General features: G+C 47.7%; 1 protein-coding gene across 2 annotated transcripts in view; it reads left to right on the top strand.

Annotated features, from left to right (window-relative positions):
• Window positions 1–23,809, top strand: part of tap1 (transporter 1, ATP-binding cassette, sub-family B (MDR/TAP)) — a 107,804-nt gene that overhangs the window by 21,887 nt on the left and 62,108 nt on the right. The window contains exons 1-4 of one of the 2 annotated variants that reach the window (XM_085974645.1): window positions 5,341–5,538; window positions 11,468–12,007; window positions 13,651–13,765; window positions 19,533–19,663. In XM_085974645.1, the coding sequence (XP_085830771.1) occupies window positions 11,494–12,007; window positions 13,651–13,765; window positions 19,533–19,663 (760 nt within the window). In that variant the 5' untranslated portion in view covers window positions 5,341–5,538; window positions 11,468–11,493. Of the gene's footprint in view, window positions 1–5,340; window positions 5,539–11,467; window positions 12,008–13,650; window positions 13,766–19,532; window positions 19,664–23,809 lie in introns of those variants that run through there. The other variant, XM_085974644.1, reaches the window with a different exon arrangement.

The raw sequence follows: 23,809 nt of genomic DNA on the forward strand, positions 1-23,809 counted from the left end.
TGATCCCAGGCCTGTTGAGGTGCAACCTGTCCACCTTGTACAGGCCCCTCCTGCCCCAGAACTGGTCCCAATGCCCCGGGAATGCGAAGCCCTCCCTCCCGCACCTTTCCTATTCCTATTGACTGGTGCCTGGCCCAGGGAGTTGTTGTTGCCGGTAGGGGGCAGCAGCAGCGGCCGCGGGAGCTGTCAGAGTGAGAATCAAACCTGAATTCCCACACTCTGCCCGGCAACCGATGACTCGAGGCAGAGCTTTATTCTGATTGGTCGTCACCCCTTCGCACTGCTGTAATTGAGCTGCAATAACAGACCGAGTATGTCAGGGTGCGTGTGAGCTGCTCACACTGAGGAGGGGTGTGGGAATGGTGTGTGTCGGGAATGTCCCTAGAAATAAACCCCTGGTCTTTAAAGTGAAAGGGAAACTGTGTGGAGCTGGGGATTTCTGGAGTGAGTCACAGGAAGGAGTTTATCAGAGTGAGAGTCAAATAGAGATAGAGGCAACAACAACTTGCATTTAAATAGCACCTTTATCGCAGTAAAACGTCCCACGGTGCTTCACAGGAGCATTATCGAACAGAATTTGACACCGAACTACAAAGAGATATTAGGACAGGGTTTGGTCAAAGGACCAACTTTTTCGGAGCGTTTTAAAAGAGGAAAGAGGCGGAGAGGTTTACGGAGGGAATTCCAGAGCTTTAGGGGCTCGGCAGCTGAAGGCATGGCCGGCAATGGTTGAGTGGTTAAAATTGGGGATGTGGAAGAGGCCAGAATTGGAGGAGCGCAGATATCCTGGAGGATTGTGGGGCTGGAGGAGATTACAGAGATCGGGAAGGGCGAGGCCATGGAGGGATTTGAAAACAAGGATGAGAATTTTAAAATCTAGGCTTTGTCGGACTGGGAGCCAATGTAGGTCAGTGAGCACAGGGGGTGATGGGTGAACGGGACTTGGTGTGAGTTCGGATACGGGGCAGTGAGCACAGGGGGTGATGGGTGAACGGGACTTGGTGTGAGTTCGGATACGGGGCAGCGAGCACAGGGGGTGATGGGTGAACGGGACTTGGTGTGAGTTCGGATACGGGGCAGTGAGCACAGGGGGTGATGGGTGAACAGGACTTGGTGTGAGTTCGGATACGGGGCAGTGAGCACAGGGGGTGATGGGTGAACAGGACTTGGTGTGAGTTCGGATACGGGGCAGTGAGCACGGGGTGATGGGTGAACAGGACTTGGTGTGAGTTCAGATACGGGGCAGTGAGCACAGGGGGTGATGGGTGAACGGGACTTGGTGTGAGTTCGGATACGGGGCAGTGAGCACAGGGGGTGATGGGTGAACGGGACTTGGTGTGAGTTCGGATACGGGGCAGTGAGCACAGGGGGTGATGGGTGAACAGGACTTGGTGTGAGTTCGGATACGGGGCAGTGAGCACAGGGGGTGATGGGTGAACGGGACTTGGTGTGAGTTCGGATACGGGGCAGTGAGCACAGGGGGTGATGGGTGAACGGGACTTGGTGTGAGTTCGGATACGGGGCAGTGAGCACAGGGGGTGATGGGTGAACAGGACTTGGTGTGAGTTCGGATACGGGCAGCAGAGTTTTGGATGAGCTCAAGAGAAAGACAGAGAGATAGTCCGACTGGGATAGAAACAGACAGAGAGACCTGTATATATTGTACACACTGTAGAAAACATACACATACTATACATTTTGTACCCCTCTGTGTATGATGTACATATCCAGTATATAATGTGCGCACAATCTGCATTCACTGTGCACACACTATTGTACACACTATATAATACACTATATATGTGCACGCACTACATGATATATATTATGTGCATTCTACATATTACACATATAAACCTTGCAAATAATGTACACACTGTGCGTATTGGCACACTAAATTGCCACACTCTAAATATCATACACACACTCTATATGTTGTGCACTCCCTGTATGTTATACATTCTATATATAGTGCACCATTGTAAACTCGGTCTGTAAGTTGAACTCGGGTCTATATGTTGGATGCTCTGTACATATGTTGGGCACTTGGTCTATATGTTGGACACTGTATATGTTGAAGACTATATAGGTTGAAGACTCGGTCTATATGTTGAACGCTGACTATAGGTTGAAGACTCGATCTATATGTTGAACGCTGACTATAGGTTGAAGACTCGATCTATATGTTGGAGACTATATAGGTTGAAGACTCGATCTATATGTTGAACGCTGACTATAGGTTGAAGACTCGGTCTATATGTTGAAGACTATATAGGTTGAAGACTCGATCTATATGTTGAACGCTGACTATAGGTTGAAGACTCGATCTATATGTTGAATGCTGACTATAGGTTGAAGACTCGATCTATATGTTGAACGCTGACTATAGGTTGAAGACTCGATCTATATGTTGAACGCTGACTATATGTTGAAGACTCGGTCTATATGTTGAACGCTGACTATAGGTTGAAGACTCGGTCTATATGTTGAACGCTGACTATAGGTTAAAGACTCGATCTATATGTTGAACGCTGACTATATGTTGAAGACTCGGTCTATATGTTGAACGCTGACTATAGGTTGAAGACTCGATCTATATGTTGAACGCTGACTATAGGTTGAAGACTCGATCTATATGTTGAACGCTGACTATATGTTGAAGACTCGGTCTATATGTTGAAGACTATATAGGTTGAAGACTCGATCTATATGTTGAACGCTGACTATATGTTGAAGACTCGGTCTATATGTTGAAGACTATATAGGTTGAAGACTCGATCTATATGTTGAACGCTGACTATAGGTTGAAGACTCGATCTATATGTTGAACGCTGACTATAGGTTGAAGACTCGATCTATATGTTGAATGCTGACTATAGGTTGAAGACTCGATCTATATGTTGAACGCTGACTATATGTTGAAGACTCGGTCTATATGTTGAACGCTGACTATAGGTTGAAGACTCGATCTATATGTTGAACGCTGACTATAGGTTGAAGACTCGATCTATATGTTGAACGCTGACTATAGGTTGAAGACTCGATCCATATGTTGAACGCTGACTATATGTTGAAGACTCGGTCTATATGTTGAACGCTGACTATAGGTTGAAGACTCGATCTATATGTTGAACGCTGACTAGGTTGAAGACTCGATCTATATGTTGAACGCTGACTATAGGTTGAAGACTCGATCTATATGTTGAACGCTGACTATAGGTTGAAGACTCGATCTATATGTTGAACGCTGACTATATGTTGAAGACTCGATCTATATGTTGAACGCTGACTAGGTTGAAGACTCGATCTATATGTTGAACGCTGACTATAGGTTGAAGACTCGATCTATATGTTGAATGCTGACTATAGGTTGAAGACTCGATCTATATGTTGAACGCTGACTATATGTTGAAGACTCGGTCTATATGTTGAACGCTGACTATAGGTTGAAGACTCGGTCTATATGTTGAACGCTGACTATAGGTTGAAGACTCGATCTATATGTTGAACGCTGACTATATGTTGAAGACTCGGTCTATATGTTGAACGCTGACTATAGGTTGAAGACTCGATCTATATGTTGAACGCTGACTATAGGTTGAAGACTCGATCTATATGTTGAACGCTGACTATATGTTGAAGACTCGGTCTATATGTTGAAGACTATATAGGTTGAAGATTCGATCTATATGTTGAACGCTGACTATATGTTGAAGACTCGGTCTATATGTTGAAGACTATATAGGTTGAAGACTCGATCTATATGTTGAACGCTGACTATAGGTTGAAGACTCGATCTATATGTTGAACGCTGACTATAGGTTGAAGACTCGATCTATATGTTGAATGCTGGCTATAGGTTGAAGACTCGATCTATATGTTGAACGCTGACTATATGTTGAAGACTCGGTCTATATGTTGAACGCTGACTATAGGTTGAAGACTCGATCTATATGTTGAACGCTGACTATAGGTTGAAGACTCGATCTATATGTTGAACGCTGACTATAGGTTGAAGACTCGATCCATATGTTGAACGCTGACTATATGTTGAAGACTCGGTCTATATGTTGAACGCTGACTATAGGTTGAAGACTCGATCTATATGTTGAACGCTGACTAGGTTGAAGACTCGATCTATATGTTGAACGCTGACTATAGGTTGAAGACTCGATCTATATGTTGAACGCTGACTATAGGTTGAAGACTCGATCTATATGTTGAACGCTGACTATATGTTGAAGACTCGATCTATATGTTGAACGCTGACTAGGTTGAAGACTCGATCTATATGTTGAACGCTGACTATAGGTTGAAGACTCGATCTATATGTTGAACGCTGACTATAGGTTGAAGACTCGATCTATATGTTGAACGCTGACTATATGTTGAAGACTCGATCTATATGTTGAACGCTGACTATAGGTTGAAGACTCGATCTATATGTTGAACGCTGACTATATGTTGAACGCTGACTATAGGTTGAAGACTCGATCTATATGTTGAACGCTGACTATATGTTGAAGACTATCTATATGTTGAACGCTGACTATATGTTGAAGACTCGATCTATATGTTGAACGCTGACTATATGTTGAAGACTCGATCTATATGTTGAAGACTATCTATATGTTGAACGCTGACTATATGTTGAAGACTATCTATATGTTGAACGCTGACTATATGTTGAAGACTCGATCTATATGTTGAACGCTGACTATAGGTTGAAGACTCGATCTATATGTTGAACGCTGACTATATGTTGAAGACTCGATCTATATGTTGAACGCTGACTATATGTTGAAGACTCGATCTATATGTTGAACGCTGACTATATGTTGAAGACTCGATCTATATGTTGAACGCTGACTATATGTTGAAGACTCGATCTATATGTTGAACGCTGACTATATGTTGAAGACTATCTATATGTTGAACGCTGACTATATGTTGAAGACTATCTATATGTTGAACGCTGACTATATGTTGAAGACTATCTATATGTTGAACGCTGACTATATGTTGAAGACTATCTATATGTTGAACGCTGACTATATGTTGAAGACTCGATCTATATGTTGAACGCTGACTATATGTTGAAGACTATCTATATGTTGAACGCTGACTATATGTTGAAGATTCGATCTATATGTTGAACGCTGACTATATGTTGAAGATTCGATCTATATGTTGAACGCTAACTATAGGTTGAAGACTCGATCTATATGTTGAACGCTGACTATATGTTGAAGACTATCTATATGTTGAAGACTATATAGGCTGTGCCGCTCCGGCGCTGGTTTGGGTTTCAGTTTCGCTTTGACTGATGTGGGAGGCGGGACCGGCAGTTTGAGACCGGGGATTCCCGACAGAGCGGCACCGACACGGGCCACAGACAGTCTTCAACACCTGCTTCCCCGGTGCCGTTCCGGAGCCGAGCCGCTCTCGCACCCGGAACCGGAGACGCTCTTTCAGTTTGTGTATTTCCATTCAAAGGAGGTTCGGAATCGGCCGGCGGCTCCACTCGACCAGAAACAGGTCAGTAAATGGGAGAAATCTGACTCCAGGAACAACCAGGGATAGATAGTGTCGACAGTCCGGGATAGTGTATACAGTACAGTATCTGTACTTTTTGTTCTCTGTGCCTCTGTTTACAAAACCAAGGATCTTGTATGCCTTTTTAACAGCCTTCTCAAATGGTCCTGCCACCTTTAAAGATTTGTGTGCATACACCCGCAGGTCTCTCTGTTCCTGCACCCTCTTTAAAATTGTACCATTTAGTTTATATTGGCTCTCCTCATTCTTCCTTCCAAAAGGCATCATCTCCCTTCTCTGCATTAAACTTCATCTGCCATGTGCCTGCCCATTTCCTCAGCCTGTCTGTCCATCCTCCTGAAGTCTGTTAGTGTCCTCCTCACCCTTTACTACATTTCCGAGTTTCGTGTCATCTGCAAACCTTGAAATTGTGCCCTGTATACCCAAGTCCAGATCACTAATCTATATCAAAAAGAGCAGTGGTCCCAATACCGACCCCTGGGGCACACCGCTCTATACTACTTCCAGTCTGATAAACAACCGTTCACCATTACTCTCTGCTTTCTGTCTCTTAGCCAATTTTGTATCCACGCAGCCACTGGCCTTTAATCCCATGGGCTTTAAATTTTTGCTAGTGTACACATCCAGGAATAAAATACATACCCTGGGGCCATGTACACATCCAGTGATAATATACACAGCATGGGACCATGTACACATCCAGTGATAATATACACAGCATGGGACCATGTACACATCCAGGAATAAAATACATACCCTGGGATCATGTACACATCCAGGAATAAAATACATACCCTGGGGCCATGTACACATCCAGTGATAATATACACAGCATGGGACCATGTACACATCCAGGAACAAAATACATACCCTGGGGCCATGTACACATCCAGGAATAAAATACATACCCTGGGGCCATGTACACATCCAGGAATAAAATACACAGCCTGGGACCATGTACACATCCAGTGATAATATACACAGCCTGGGACCATGTACACATCCAGTGATAATATACACAGCATGGGACCATGTACACATCCAGTGATAATATACACAGCATGGGACCATGTACACATCCAGGAATAAAATACATACCCTGGGACCATGTACACATCCAGGAATAAAATACACAGCCTGGGACCATGTACACATCCAGTGATAATATACACAGCATGGGACCATGTACACATCCAGTGATAATATACACAGCATGGGACCATGTACACATCCAGGAATAAAATACATACCCTGGGATCATGTACACATCCAGGAATAAAATACATACCCTGGGGCCATGTACACATCCAGGAATAAAATACACAGCCTGGGACCATGTACACATCCAGTGATAATATACACAGCCTGGGACCATGTACACATCCAGTGATAATATACACAGCATGGGACCATGTACACATCCAGTGATAATATACACAGCATGGGACCATGTACACATCCAGGAATAAAATACATACCCTGGGACCATGTACACATCCAGGAATAAAATACACAGCCTGGGACCATGTACACATCCAGTGATAATATACACAGCATGGGACCATATACACATCCAGTGATAATATACACAGCATGGGACCATGTACACATCCAGTGATAATATACACAGCATGGGACCATGTACACATCCAGGAATAAAATACACAGCCTGGGACCATGTACACATCCAGTGATAATATACACAGCATGGGACCATGTACACATCCAGTGATAATATACACAGCATGGGACCATGTACACATCCAGGAATAAAATACATACCCTGGGATCATGTACACATCCAGGAATAAAATACATACCCTGGGGCCATGTACACATCCAGGAATAAAATACACAGCCTGGGACCATGTACACATCCAGTGATAATATACACAGCCTGGGACCATGTACACATCCAGTGATAATATACACAGCATGGGACCATGTACACATCCAGTGATAATATACACAGCATGGGACCATGTACACATCCAGTGATAATATACACAGCATGGGACCATATACACATCCAGTGATAATATACACAGCATGGGACCATGTACACATCCAGTGATAATATACACAGCATGGGACCATGTACACATCCAGGAATAAAATACATACCCTGGGGCCATGTACACATCCAGGAATAAAATACATACCCTGGGACCGTGTACACATCCAGTGATAATATACACAGCATGGGACCGTGTACACATCCAGGAATAAAATACATACCCTGGGACCGTGTACACATCCAGGGATAAAATACACAGCCTGGGACCATGTAGACATCCGGTGATAATATACATAGGGATTATTGAACAAGAGATCCTTTTTTTGCCTGCCCTGAGTTTTGTGTTGCTGGAATCAGCCTTTCAGGGGTGGAAGCAGTGTCACACAGGGCATAGCTCCAAGACAAACTCATAGTTCAGGTTGAATGGAGCTGGCTGCACCTTTCTTCCTGAGTGAATTGCTGGGACTGAGCACAGTGCTGAATTTGTATCTCCCAGTGATTCCTGTTTTTAACTCGGGTTAAACCCCGAGGTGCAGTATTTAACCCAGGTTAAACCCCGAGGTGCAGTATTTAACCCGGGTTAAACCTTGTGGTGCAGTATTTAACCCGGGTTAAACAGCAAGGTGCAGTATTTAACCCAGGTTAAAACCCGAGGTGCAGAATTTAATCCGGGTTAAACCACGAGGTGCAGTATTTAAGCTGGGTTAAACAGCGAGGTGCAGTATTTAACCCAGATTAAACCCCGTGGTGCAGTATTTAACCCGGGTTAAACCCCGTGATGCAGTATTTAACCTGGGTTAAACCGCGAGGTGCAGTATTTAACCCAAGTTAACAGCGAGGTGCAGTATTTAACCCGGGTTAAACCCCGAGGTGCAATATCTAACCCGGGTTAAACCCCGTAGTGCAGTATTTAACCCAGGTTAAATCCCAAGGTGCAGTATTTAATCAAGGTTAAACCACGAGGTGCAGTATTTAACCCGGAGTGAACCCCGAGGTGCTATATTTAACTCGGGTTAAACCCCAAGGTGCAGTATCCAACCCGGGTTAAATCCCATAGTGCAGTATCTAACCTGGGTTAAACCCCGTGGTGCAGTATTTAACCCGGGTTAAACCGCAAGGTGCAGTATTTAATCCAGGTTAAACCCTGAGGTGCATTATTTAACCCAGGTTAAACCGCGAGGTGTAGTATTTAACCCACGTTAAACACCCAGGGTGCAGTATCTAACCCGGGTTAAACCCGTGGTGCAGTATTTAACCCGGGTTAAACCGTGAGGTGCAGCATTTAACCCGGAGTGAACCCCAAGGTGCTGTATTTAACTCGGGTTAAACCCCAAGGTGCAGTATCTAACCCGGGTTAAACCCCGTGGTGCGGTATTTAACCCGGGTTAAACCCTGATGTGCAGTATTTAACCCAGGTTAACCCCGAGGTGCAATATTTAACCTGGGTTAAACCGCGAGGTGCAGTATTTAACCTGGGTTAAACCGCGAGGTGCCGTATTTAACCTGGGTTAAACCGCGAGGTGCCGTATTTAACCTGGGTTAAACCACGAGGTGCAGTATTTAACCCAGGTTAAACGGCGAGGTGCAGTATTTAACCCGAGTTAAACCCCCAGGGTGCAGTATTTAACCCGGGTTAAACCACGAGATGCAGTATTTAACCCGGAGTGAACCCTGTGGTGCAGTATTTAACCTGGCTTAAACCGCAAGGTGCATTATCTAACCCAGGTTAAACCCTGAGGTGCTGTATTTAACTCAGATGAAATAAACATAGTGAGAGAGGAAGTATTAAGGGGTTTAGTAGCTTTAAAAGTGGATAAATCCCCAGGCCTGGATGAAATGTATCCCAGGCTGTTAAGCGAAGCAAAAGAGGAAATAGCAGAGGCCCTGACCATCATTTTTCAATCCTCTCTGGCTTCAGGTGTGGTGCCGAAGGACTGGAGGACTGCTAATGTGGTACCCTTGTTTAAAAAGGGAGAAAAGGATAGGCCGAGTAATTACAGGCCAGTCAACCTAACCTTGGTGGTGGGAAAATTATTGGAAAGAATTCTGAAGGACAGGATAAATCTTCATTTAGAAAGACATGGATTAATCAAGGATAGTCAGCACGGATTTGTTAAGGGAAGGTCGTGTTTGACAAACTTGATTGAATATTTTGAGGAGGTAACAAGGCAGGTAGATGAGTGTAGTGCATTTGATGTAGTGTATATGGACTTTAGCAAGGCTTTTGATAAGGTTCCACATGGCAGACTGGTCACGAAGTTAAAAGCCCATGGGATCCAGGAAAAAGTGTCAAGTTGGATTCAAAACTGGCTCGGAGACAGGAAGCAGAGGGTAATGATTGATGGGTGTTTTTGTGACTGGAAGGCTGTTTCCAGTGGGGTTCCGCAGAGCTCAGTACTGGGTCCCTTGTTTTTTGTGGTATATATCAATGATCTAGACTTGAATAAAAGGGGTATGATTAAGAAGTTTGCAGATGATACTAAAATCAGCTGTGTGGTTGATACTGAAGAAGGAAGCTGTTGACTGCAGGAAGATATCAATAAATTGGTCAGGTGGGCAGAACAGTGACAAATGGAATTCAATCCGGAGAAGTGTGAGGTAATGCATTTGGGGAGGGCTAACAAGGAAAGTGAATACACATTAAATGGTAGGACACTGAGTAGTGTAGAGGAAGAAAGGGACCTTGGAGTGCATGTCCACAGATCCCTGAAGGTAGCAGGCCAGGTAGATATGGCGGTTAAGAAGGCATACGGAATGCTTGCCTTTATTAGCCGTGACATAGAATACAAGAGCAGGGGGTTATGCTTCAACTGTATAAAACACTAGTTAGGCCTCAGCTAGAGTACTGTGTGCAGTTCTGGTCACCACATTACAGGAAAGATGTGATTGCACTAGAGAGGGTACAGAGGAGATTTACAAGGATGTTGCCGGGAGTAGAGAATCTTAGCTATGAGGAAAGACTGGATAGGTTGGGTCTGTTTTCCTTGGAACAGAGGAGGCTGAGGAGAGACCTTATTGAGGTGTATAAAATTATGAGGGGCCTAGATAAAGTGGACAGAAAGGACCTATTTCAATTAGCAGAGGGGTCAGAAGCCAGGGGGCACAGATTTAAAGTAATTGGTGGAAGGTTTAGAGGGGATTTGAGGAGAAATGTCTTCACCCAGAGGGTTGTGGGGGTCTGGAACTCACTGCCTGAAAGGGTGGAAGAGGCAGGAACCCTAACCACATTTAAAAGGTACTTGGATGTGCACTTGGGATGCTCTAACCTGCAGGGCTACGAACCAAGAGCTGGGAAGTGGGATTAGGCTGTATAGCTCTTTGTTGGCCGGCGCGGACACGATGGGCTGAAATGGCCTCCTTCCGTGCTGTAACTTTCTATGATTCTATGAAATGCTATATCTAACCCGGGTTAAACCCCATGGTGCGGTATTTAACTCGGGTTAAACCCCGAGGTGCGGTGTGTAACCCGGGTTAAACCCCGAGGTGCGGTGTGTAACCCGGGTTAAACCCCGAGGTGCGGTGTGTAACCCGGGTTAAACCCCGAGGTGCGGTGTGTAACCCGGGTTAAACCCCGAGGTGCGGTGTGTAACCCGGGTTAAACCCCGAGGTGCGGTGTGTAACCCGGGTTAAACCCCGAGGTGCGGTGTGTAACCCGGGTTAAACCCCGAGGTGCGGTGTGTAACCCGGGTTAAACCCCGAGGTGCGGTGTGTAACCCGGGTTAAACCCCGAGGTGCGGTGTGTAACCCGGGTTAAACCCCGAGGTGCGGTGTGTAACCCGGGTTAAACCCCGAGGTGCGGTGTGTAACCCGGGTTAAACCCCGAGGTGCGGTGTTTAACCCGGGTTAAACCCCGAGGTGCGGTATCTAACCTGGATTGCTCTCCCTGTATTTCAGACTCAACGCTGGCTCCTGGACTGAGGATGACTGCTTCCACTGCTCTGATCTCCGTCCCACTGCTGGATGTTATTGGCTCATGGATCCTGAGCCGCAGCCTGCACCTGTGGGGCCCATCTGAGCCGGTGCTGGGGCTCTGGGTCACATCACTGCTGCGGTTGGGCCTGCTGTCTGCCTCGCTCGAAGCCTTCACCCGGCGGGTGTCTGCACCCCCGGCCTGGCTGCAGCTGAAGGACTTGCACTTGGTGCTGGCCATATGTAGCCTGCTCCCGCCAGTGTACGTCAGCCTGGCAGCGGCCATTGACCTTCCCTGCGATGAGCTCCTGTACGGGTCCCACAGCTGGCGCGCGGTGGCCCTGAGCTACATCATCACAGGCTTGGTCCTCATCATCTGCCAGCGCTTCCTCCCGCAGCCTCTGAACCAGTACTCGGCGGAGGAGACTAAGTCGGGGGCCACCCTGGCCAGACTGCTGTCCTATATGAAGCCGGACATCGGCCGCTTCCTCCTCGTGGCCGTCTTCCTGGTCCTGTCTTCATTGGGTAAGGTCAACACCGGCACCGCTGACCTGGCACGGCGGGGGGTGGGGGTCAGCGTGGACGGTCAGGGTGGGTCGGATGGTGTGAGTGGGAGGGGTCGGGGGCACGGACGAGGTGGGTTGGTGGTCAGGGGGAACGGACGGGTTGGGTAGGGGTCCAGAAACGGTCAAGGGGGTCAGGTGGGGGCCAGTGGACATACAGGGTGGGTCGGGGGTCAAGGGGGACGGATGAGGTGGGTCGGGGGTCCGGACGAGGTGGGTCAGGGGGGATGGACGAGGTGGATCAGGGGTCAGGGGGCACGGACAGGGTGGGTCGGGGGTCCAGGGGATGGACGAGGTAGGTCGGGGTCAGGGGGGACGGACGAGGTGGGTCGGGTATCGGGGGCACAGACAGGGTGGGTCGGGGGTCCGGGGGATGTACGAGGTGGGTCAGGGGGGACGGACGAGGTGGGTCGGGTATCGGGGGCACAGACAGGGTGGGTCGGGGGTCCGGGGGATGGACGAGGTGGGTCGGGGTCAGGGGGGATGGACGAGGTGGGTCGGGGGTCAGGGGGGACGGACAAGGTGGGTTGGGGGTCAGGGGGGATGGGCAAGGTGGGTCAGGGTCGGGGGATGGACGAGGTGGGTCAGGGAGCACGGACAGGGTGGGTTGGGGGTCAGGGGGGCACGGACGAGGTGGGTCGGGGGACAGACGAGGTGGGTCTGGGGTCAGGGGGCATGGACAGGGTGGGTCAGGAGAATGGGTATGGCAGTTTAACATCCATCCAGAGATGGTTCTAGCCATCCAGTCCATCCCTCTCCCTGGCCACTGTCTGAGGTTGAACCAGACCATTCACAACCTTGGCATCCTATTTGACCCCGAGATGACCTTCTGAGCACACATCCATACCATCACCAAGACCACCCACTACCACCTCTAACATCGCCCGTCTCCACCCCCACCTCAGCTCATCTGCTGCTGAAACCCTCCTCCGTGCCTTTGTTCCCTCCACACTCGACTATTCCAATGCTCTCGGTCAGCCTCCCACCTTGCACCCTCCATAAACTTAAGTTCATCCAAAAATCTGCTGCCCGTATCGTAACTCACACCAGGTCCCGTTCACCCATCGCCCGAGTGCTCGCTGACCTACATTGGCTCCCGGTCCAGCAACACCTCAGCAACAACAACTACTTATATATTTATATAGCGCCTTTATAACGTAATAAAACACCTCAATTTTAATAATCTCATTCTTTTTTAAAATCACTCCAAGGCCTCGCCTCTCCCTATCTCTGTAATCTCCTCCAGCCCTCCCACCCCCGAGATCTCTGCGCTCCTCCAATTCTGACCTCTTGAGCACCCCCGATTTTAATCGTTCCGCCATTGGTGGCCGTGCCATCAGCTGCCTGGGCCCTCAGCTCTTGATTTCCCTCCCTAAACCTCTCCGCCTCTCTACTTTAAAAACCACCACTTTGAAAATATTTTGGTCGCTCCCTGCGAATATTTCTTGTGCTCAGGGTCTGATTCAGCCTCTGCATAGCACGGTGGGATGTTTCTCTACACATGAATTTCTATATGAGTTGTTGTCTTTCAGTGTGGTGGAGCGTCTGTGAATTGTCTGGGTGTTTGTTGATTACTCAACAGAGTCTTGCTTCATGTATTCCCAGGGGAGATGGCGATACCCTATTACACTGGGCGGATGACAGACTGGGTGATGAATGAAGACAACCCATCAGCATTCACCAGCTCCATCATGGCCATGTCCCTCATCACCATCGGAAGGTACATACGGAATGCAGAAAGTGCCATCTCACTGCTGCTGGGTGTGGGGATAGAGCTGATATTCCGACCTGTCTCATCACAGCTCAGAGTCACATTCCACCCATGGCCCAACAAGCCCATCCACTTTTCAGACATTATCCAACTTCCCCACACAATTTCCTCCCAGTGATTCCAGTTTCTCACACAGTGCAGTGTCTGTAAACACTGATTCCAGTTTCTCACACAGTGCAGTGTCTGTAAACACTGATTCCAGTTTCTCACACAGTGCAGTGTCTGTAAACACTGATTCCAGTTTCTCCCACAGTGCAGTGTCTGTAAACACTGATTCCAGTTTCTCTCACAGTGCAGTGTCTGTAAACACTGATTCCAGTTTCTCCCACAGTGCAGTGTCTGTAAACACTGATTCCAGTTTCTCACACAGTGCAGTGTCTGTAAACACTGATTCCAGTTTCTCTCTCAGTGCAGTGTCTGTAAACACTGATTCCAGTTTCTCTCTCAGTGCAGTGTTTGTAAACACTGATTCCAGTTTCTCTCTCAGTGCAGTGTTTGTAAACACTGATTCCAGTTTCTCACACAGTGCAGTGTCTGTAAACACTGATTCCAGTTTCTCACACAGTGCAGTGTTTGTAAACACTGATTCCAGTTTCTCTCACAGTGCAGTGTCTGTAAACACTGATTCCAGTTTCTCACACAGTGCAGTGTCTGTAAACACTGATTCCAGTTTCTCACACAGTGCAGTGTCTGTAAACACTGATTCCAGTTTCTCACACAGTGCAGTGTTTGTAAACACTGATTCCAGTTTCTCACACAGTGCAGTGTCTGTAAACACTGATTCCAGTTTCTCACACAGTGCAGTGTCTGTAAACACTGATTTCAGTTTCTCACACAGTGCAGTGTCTGTAAACACTGATTCCAGTTTCTCTCTAAGTGCAGCATCTGTAAACACTGATTCCAGTTTCTCTCACAGTGCAGTGTCTGTAAACACTGATTCCAGTTTCTCACACAGTGCAGTGTTTGTAAACACTGATTCCAGTTTCTCACACAGTGCAGTGTCTGTAAACACTGATTCCAGTTTCTCACACAGTGCAGTGTTTGTAAACACTGATTCCAGTTTCTCACAGTGCAGTGTCTGTAAACACTGATTCCAGTTTCTCACACAGTGCAGTGTCTGTAAACACTGATTCCAGTTTCTCTCTCGGTGCAGTGTCTGTAAACACTGATTCCAGTTTCTCACAGTGCAGTGTCTGTAAACACTGATTCCAGTTTCTCTCACAGTGCAGTGTCTGTAAATACTGATTCCAGTTTCTCTCTCAGTGCAGTGTCTGTAAATACTGATTCCAGTTTCTCTCTCAGTGCAGTGTCTGTAAATACTGATTCCAGTTTCTCTCTCAGTGCAGTGTCTGTAAACACTGATTCTAGTTTCTCTCTCAGTGCAGTGTCTGTAAATACTGATTCCAGTTTCTCACACAGTGCAGTGTTTGTAGTCACTGATTCCAGTTTCTCTCACAGTGCAGTGTCTGTAAACACTGATTCCAGTTTCTCTCACAGTGCAGTGTCTGTAAATACTGATTCCAGTTTCTCTCACAGTGCAGTGTCTGTAAACACTGATTCCAGTTTCTCCCACAGTGCAGTGTCTGTAAACACTGATTCCAGTTTCTCTCACAGTGCAGTGTCTGTAAACACTGATTCTAGTTTCTCTCTCAGTGCAGTGTCTGTAAATACTGATTCCAGTTTCTCACACAGTGCAGTGTTTGTAGTCACTGATTCCAGTTTCTCTCACAGTGCAGTGTCTGTAAACACTGATTCCAGTTTCTCTCACAGTGCAGTGTCTGTAAATACTGATTCCAGTTTCTCTCACAGTGCAGTGTCTGTAAACACTGATTCCAGTTTCTCCCACAGTGCAGTGTCTGTAAACACTGATTCCAGTTTCTCCCACAGTGCAGTGTCTGTAAACACTGATTCTAGTTTCTCTCTCAGTGCAGTGTCTGTAAATACTGATTCCAGTTTCTCACACAGTGCAGTGTTTGTAGTCACTGATTCCAGTTTCTCTCACAGTGCAGTGTCTGTAAACACTGATTCCAGTTTCTCTCACAGTGCAGTGTCTGTAAATACTGATTCCAGTTTCTCTCACAGTGCAGTGTCTGTAAACACTGATTCCAGTTTCTCCCACAGTGCAGTGTCTGTAAACACTGATTCCAGTTTCTCTCACAGTGCAGTGTTTGTAAACACTGATTCCAGTTTCTCTCTCAGTGCAGTGTCTGTAAACACTGATTCCAGTTTTTCCCACAGTGCAGTGTCTGTAAACACTGATTCCAGTTTCTCACACAGTGCAGTGTCTGTAAACACTGATTCCAGTTTCTCACACAGTGCAGTGTCTGTAAATACTGATTCCGGTTTCTCACACGGTGCAGTGTCTGTAAACACTGATTCCAGTTTCTCACACAGTGCAGTGTTTGTAAATACTGATTCCGGTTTCTCACACAGTGCAGTGTCTGTAAACACTGATTCCGGTTTCTCACTCAGTGCAGTGTCTGTAAACACTGATTCCAGTTTCTCACTCAGTGCAGTGTCTGTAAACACTGATTCCAGTTTCTCACACAGTGCAGTGTTTGTAAACACTGATTCCAGTTTCTCTCTCAGTGCAGTGTCTGTAAACACTGATTCCGGTTTCTCACTCAGTGCAGTGTCTGTAAACACTGATTCCAGTTTCTCTCACAGTGCAGTGTTTGTAAACACTGATTCCAGTTTCTCTCTCAGTGCAGTGTCTGTAAACACTGATTCCAGTTTCTCACACAGTGCAGTGTTTGTAAACACTGATTCCAGTTCCTCTCACAGTGCAGTGTCTGTAAACACTGATTCCAGTTCCTCTCACAGTGCAGTGTCTGTAAACACTGATTCCAGTTTCTCACACAGTGCAGTGTCTGTAAATACTGATTCCAGTTTTTCCCACAGTGCAGTGTCTGTAAACACTGATTCCAGTTTCTCACACAGTGCAGTGTCTGTAAACACTGATTCTAGTTTCTCACACAGTGCAGTGTCTGTAAACACTGATTCCAGTTTCTCACACAGTGCAGTGTCTGTAAATACTGATTCCAGTTTCTCTCACAGTGCAGTGTCTGTAAACACTGATTCTAGTTTCTCACACAGTGCAGTGTCTGTAAACACTGATTCCAGTTTCTCACACAGTGCAGTGTCTGTAAACACTGATTCTAGTTTCTCACACAGTGCAGTGTCTGCAAACACTGATTCCAGTTTCTCACACAGTGCAGTGTCTGTAAACACTGATTCCAGTTTCTCTCTCAGTGCAGTGTTTGTAAACACTGATTCCAGTTTCTCCCACAGTGCAGTGTCTGTAAACACTGATTCCAGTTTCTCTCACAGTGCAGTGTTTGTAAACACTGATTCCAGTTTCTCCCACAGTGCAGTGTCTGTAAATACTGATTCCAGTTTCTCACTCGGTGCAGTGTCTGTAAACACTGAGTCCAGTTTCTCTCACAGTGCAGTGTTTGTAAATACTGATTCCAGTTTCTCTCTCAGTGCAGTGTCTGTAAATACTGATTCCAGTTTCTCTCACAGTGCAGTGTCTGTAAACACTGATTCCAGTTTCTCCCACAGTGCAGTGTCTGTAAATACTGATTCCAGTTTCTCCCACAGTGCAGTGTTTGTAAACACTGATTCCAGTTTCTCACACAGTGCAGTGTCTGTAAACACTGATTCCAGTTTCTCTCACAGTGCAGTGTCTGTAAACACTGATTCCAGTTTCTCTCACAGTGCAGTGTTTGTAAACACTGATTCCAGTTTCTCTCACAGTGCAGTGTTTGTAAACACTGATTCCAGTTTCTCTCACAGTGCAGTGTCTGTAAACACTGATTCCAGTTTCTCACACAGTGCAGTGTCTGTAAACACTGATTCCAGTTTCTCTCTCAGTGCAGTGTTTGTAAACACTGATTCCAGTTTCTCCCACAGTGCAGTGTCTGTAAATACTGATTCCAGTTTCCCTCACAGTGCAGTGTCTGTAAACACTGATTCCAGTTTCTCACACAGTGCAGTGTCTGTAAATACTGATTCCAGTTTCTCTCACAGTGCAGTGTCTGTAAACACTGATTCCAGTTTCTCACACAGTGCAGTGTCTGTAAACACTGATTCCAGTTTCTCACACAGTGCAGTGTCTGTAAACACTGATTCCAGTTTCTCTCACAGTGCAGTGTCTGTAAACACTGATTCCAGTTTCTCTCACAGTGCAGTGTCTGTAAACACTGATTCCAGTTTCTCACACAGTGCAGTGTCTGTAAACACTGATTCCAGTTTCTCTCTCAGTGCAGTGTTTGTAAACACTGATTCCAGTTTCTCCCACAGTGCAGTGTCTGTAAATACTGATTCCAGTTTCCCTCACAGTGCAGTGTCTGTAAACACTGATTCCAGTTTCTCACACAGTGCAGTGTCTGTAAATACTGATTCCAGTTTCTCTCACAGTGCAGTGTCTGTAAACACTGATTCCAGTTTCTCACACAGTGCAGTGTCTGTAAACACTGATTCCAGTTTCTCACACAGTGCAGTGTCTGTAAACACTGATTCCAGTTTCTCTCACAGTGCAGTGTCTGTAAACACTGATTCCAGTTTCTCTCACAGTGCAGTGTCTGTAAACACTGATTCCAGTTTCTCACACAGTGCAGTGTCTGTAAACACTGATTCCAGTTTCTCCCACAGTGCAGTGTCTGTAAACACTGATTCCAGTTTCTCTCACAGTGCAGTGTCTGTAAACACTGATTCCAGTTTCTCTCACAGTGCAGTGTCTGTAAACACTGATTCCAGTTTCTCACACAGTGCAGTGTCTGTAAATACTGATTCCAGTTTCTCACACAGTGCAGTGTTTGTAAACACTGATTCCAGTTTCTCTCACAGTGCAGTGTCTGTAAACACTGATTCCAGTTTCTCACACAGTGCAGTGTTTGTAAACACTGATTCCAGTTTCTCACACAGTGCAGTGTCTGTAAACACTGATTCCAGTTTCTCACACAGTGCAGTGTTTGTAAACACTGATTCCAGTTTCTCACACAGTGCAGTGTTTGTAAACACTGATTCCAGTTTCTCACACAGTGCAGTGTTTGTAAACACTGATTCCAGTTTCTCACACAGTGCAGTGTCTGTAAACACTGATTCCAGTTTCCCTCACAGTGCAGTGTCTGTAAACACTGATTCCAGTTTCTCACACAGTGCAGTGTCTGTAAATACTGATTCCAGTTTCTCTCACAGTGCAGTGTCTGTAAACACTGATTCCAGTTTCTCACACAGTGCAGTGTCTGTAAATACTGATTCCAGTTTCTCTCACAGTGCAGTGTCTGTAAACACTGATTCCAGTTTCTCACACAGTGCAGTGTCTGTAAACACTGATTCCAGTTTCTCTCACAGTGCAGTGTCTGTAAACACTGATTCCAGTTTCTCTCACAGTGCAGTGTCTGTAAACACTGATTCCAGTTTCTCACACAGTGCAGTGTCTGTAAACACTGATTCCAGTTTCTCTCGCAGTGCAGTGTCTGTAAACACTGATTCCAGTTTCTCACACAGTGCAGTGTCTGTAAACACTGATTCCAGTTTCTCTCACAGTGCAGTGTCTGTAAACACTGATTCCAGTTTCTCTCACAGTGCAGTGTCTTTAAACACTGATTCCAGTTTCTCCCAAAGTGCAGTTTCTGTAAACAGTGATTCTACTTTCTCACATTGGGAAGTGTTTTAACTCCAGTGATTCCTGTTTCTCTATCTCATACAGTGCTTTGACGGAGTTTATATGTGACTGTATCTATAATGCTACAATGACTGGGATCCATACTCGTATCCAGAGCTCTGTGTTTGGATCTGTGGTGCGGCAGGAGATTGCCTTCTTCGACACTGTGCACACGGGTAAGGAGGGAGCCCCAGACCCAGAGAGAGTTATAGGCCTAGAAATTCAGTGGCCTGCGCCACCAGTTTGCGCCCAAAGAGGGGTTTTGCGCCACTGGCCACACCTACCGCGATATTTAGCGGGGCGCTAATGGCGGCGTTAGCCTGTAGCGCTGCACCGCCACCGATGACGTCATCGGTGTGCGCAGCGCCCCGCTATCGCCCCGCTGGCCATATTTGGTCGCGCCCGCCTCCTCCGCGCCGGCCGCAAATAGCGACCGGTACACAGGGGCCTACCTGTGGCGGTAGCGGGGCGAGTTAAGGTGGAGGTGCAGCCGGCCGCTTTTTCGGCGGCCGCCTGCCCGCACCTCCGTCCCCGGCCTCCTACACCCCCCCACCCCCACCCCCCCCCACGGCATTGCCGGCTGTTTCCCGAGAGCCCGGCACTTCTCCTTGGTGCCGGGCTCATTTGCCGGCACTCGCGAGCGGGGATCGCGCTGTTGCAGGCACCTCCCCCTTAACAGTGGGAGGAAGGCCTGCAGTACCGCAGCCTGCCGTGCCGCAGCGGGTGGCACTGCGGCACTTTGCGTGCCGATATTCAGTTTCAGCGCCCGAAGCGGGGCGCCGAAACCCTTGTTTAGCGGCCGGCTTCCACTTGGGGCGCTGAAACTGAATATCCCGATGGCGCAAGTGGCTCCGCGCGCAGCGGTAATTCCGGCGCCCAGGCGAGCTGGGTGCCCCAAACTGAATTTTTAGCCCATAGGGTCTTAGAGTCATAGAGTTATACAGCACAGAAAGAGGCCCTTCGGCCCATCGCGTCCGCGCCGGCCATCAAGCCCTGTCTAATCTAATCCCATTGTCCAGCATTTGGTCCGTAGCCTTGTATGTTATGGCATTTCAAGTGCTCATCCAAATGATTCTTGAATGTTGTGAGGGTTCCTGCCTCTACCACCCTTTCAGGCAGTGAGTTCCAGATTCCAACCACCCTCTGGGTGAAAAAGTTTTTCCTCAAATCCCCTCTAAACCTCCTGCCCCTTACCTTGAATCTATGCCCCCTTGTTATTGACCCCTCTACTAAGGGGAAATGTTCCTTTCTATCTACCCTATCTACGCCCCTCATAATTTTGTACACCTCAATCAGGTCCCCCCTCAGCCTTCTCTGCTCCAAAGAAAACAACCCCAGCCTGTCCAGTCTTTCTTCATAGCTGAAGCACTCCAGCCCAGGTAACATCCTGGTAAATCTCCTCTGCACCCTCTCCAAAGCAATCACATCCTTCCTATAGTGTGGCGACCAGAACTGCACACAGTAGCTGTGGCCTTACCAGCGTTTTGTACAGCTCCATCATAACCTCCCTGCTCTTATATTCTATGCCTCGGCTAATGAAGGCAAGTATCCCATATGCCTTTTTAACCACCTTATCCACCTGTTCTGCTGCCTTCAGGGATCTATGTACATGCACACCAAGGTCCCTCTGATCCTCTGTCTTTCCTAGGGTCTTACCATTCATTGTGTATTCCCTTGCCTTGTTAGTCCGTCCAAAATGCATCACCTCACACTTTTCAGGGTTAAATTCCATTTGCCACTGTTCCGCCCATCTGACCAACCCATCTATATCGTCCTGTAGCCTGAGGCTTCCCTCCTCGCTATTTATCACCCCACCAATTTTCGTGTCATCTGCGAACTTACCAATCATACCTTTTACATTCACATCCAAATCATTAATGTAGACCACAAACAGCAAGGGACCCACCACCGATCCCTGCGGTACCCCACTGGACACAGGCTTCCAGTCACAAAAACAACCTTCCACCATCACCCTCTGCCTTCTGCCACTAAGCCAGTTTTGGATCCAATGTGCCAAGGCACCCTGGATCCCATGGGCTCTTACCTTCCTGACCAGTCTCCTATGCGGGACTTTATCAGAAGCCTTACTGAAATCCATGTAAACCACATCCACTGCACTACCCTCATCCACACACCTAGTCACCCCCTCGAAAAATTCAATCAAATTGGTCAGACATGATCTTCTCTTGACAAAGCCATGCTGGCTATCCCTAATTAATCCTTGCCTCTCCAAGTGGAGACTAATTCTGTCCCTCAGAATTTTTTCCAATAATTTCCCTACCACTGATGTTAGGCTCACTGACCTGTAATTCCCTGGTTTATCCCTGCTACCCTTCTTGAATAATGGTACTACGTTAGCTGTTCTCCAGTCCTCTGGCACATCCCCTGTGGCCAGAGAGGTTCTGAAAATTTGTGTCAGAGCCCCTGCAATCTCCTCCTTTGCCTCACATAATAGCCTGGGATACATCTCGTCCGGTCCTGGGGATTTATCCACTTTTAAGCCCGCTAAAACCACTAGTGCCTCCTCCCTCTCGATGCTAATATGTTCAAGTATATCACAGTCCCCCTGCCCGATTTCTCTGTCTACATCGTCCTTCTCCATAGTGAGCACAGATGCAAAAAATTCATTTAAAACCCCACCTACATCTTCTGGCTCTACACACAGCTTGCCAGTTTGGTCCCGAATGGGCCCTACTCTTTCCCTAGTTATCCTCTTGCCCTTAATATACTTATAAAACACCTTAGGATTTTCCTTTATTATGCTCGCCAGTGTTATTCATGGCCCCTCCTCGCTCTCCTAATTTCTTTTTTAAGTATCCCCCTGCACTTTTTATATTCCTCTAGGGCTTCCTCTGTCTTTAGTCCTTTGTATCTGCCAAAAGCCCCCCTTTTTTTCCTAATCCATTCTCGTATATCCCTTGACATCCAAGGTTCCCTGGGCTTGTTGGTCCCACCCTTGACCTTTACGGGAACATGTTGCCATTGTACTCTCTCAATTTCCTTTCTGAAAGACTCCCATTGCTCCGATGTGGATTTTCCTTCAAGTAGCTGATCCCAGTCCACATTGGCCAGATCCTGCCTTATCATATTAAAATCGGCCTTCCCCCAATTTAGAACCTTTATTTCCGGTCCATCCTTGTCCTTTTCCATGACTACCTTAAACCTCACCGAATTATGGTCACTGTCACCAAAGTGCTCACCTACTAACACTTCTGCCACTTGCCCGGCCACATTCCCTAGAATTAGGTCCCGTACCGCCCCCTCTCTTGTAGGACATTCTACATGCTGAGATGCGGAGAGATACAGAGCTGCGGAGGCAGAGCGAGGGAGCTGCGGAGGCAGAGCGAGGGAGCTGCGGAGGCAGAGCGAGGGAGCTGCGGAGGCAGAGCGAGGGAGCTGCGGAGGCAGAGCGAGGGAGCTGCGGAGGCAGAGCGAGGGAGCTGCGGAGGCAGAGCGAGGGAGCTGCGGAGGCAGAGCGAGGGAGCGGCGGAGGCAGAGCGAGGGAGCGGCGGAGGCAGAGCGAGGGAGCGAGATGCGGAGAGAGAGCTGCGGAGGCAGAGAGAGGGAGCTGCGGAGGCAGAGAGGGAGAGAGAGATGCGGAGGCAGAGAGGGAGCTGCGGAGGCAGGGAGAGAGAGAGAGAGATGCGGAGAGAGAGAGGGAGAGATGCGGAGGCAGAGAGAGGGAGAGAGATGCGGAGGCAGAGAGCGGGAGAGAGATGCGGAGGCAGAGAGAGGGAGAGATGCGGAGGCAGAGAGAGGGAGAGAGATGCGGAGGCAGAGAGAGGGAGCTGCGGAGGCAGGGAGAGAGAGAGATGCGGAGAGAGAGAGAGGGAGAGATGCGGAGGCAGAGAGAGGGAGAGAGATGCGGAGGCAGAGAGAGGGAGAGATGCGGAGGCAGAGAGAGGGAGAGAGATGCGGAGGCAGAGAGAGGGAGAGATGCGGAGGCAGAGGGAGAGATGCGGAGGCAGAGAGAGGGAGAGAGATGCGGAGAGAGAGAGAGGGAGAGATGCGGAGGCAGAGAGAGGGAGAGAGATGCGGAGGCAGAGAGAGGGAGCTGCGGAGGCAGGGAGAGAGAGAGAGATGCGGAGAGAGAGAGGGAGAGATGCGGAGGCAGAGAGAGGGAGAGAGATGCGGAGGCAGAGAGAGAGAGATGCGGAGGCAGAGAGGGAGAGAGATGCGGAGGCAGAGAGAGGGAGCTGCGGAGGCAGGGAGAGAGAGAGAGATGCGGAGAGAGAGAGAGAGATGCGGAGGCAGAGAGAGAGAGAGAGATGCGGAGAGAGGGAGAGATGCGGAGGCAGAGAGAGGGAGAGATGCGGAGGCAG

Source organism: Somniosus microcephalus, unplaced genomic scaffold, assembly GCF_052327205.1.
Source record: "Somniosus microcephalus isolate GS21.2 unplaced genomic scaffold, FLI_Smic_1.0 unresolved_chr1, whole genome shotgun sequence".
In the NCBI taxonomy this organism is placed as follows: Eukaryota; Metazoa; Chordata; class Chondrichthyes; order Squaliformes; family Somniosidae; genus Somniosus; species Somniosus microcephalus.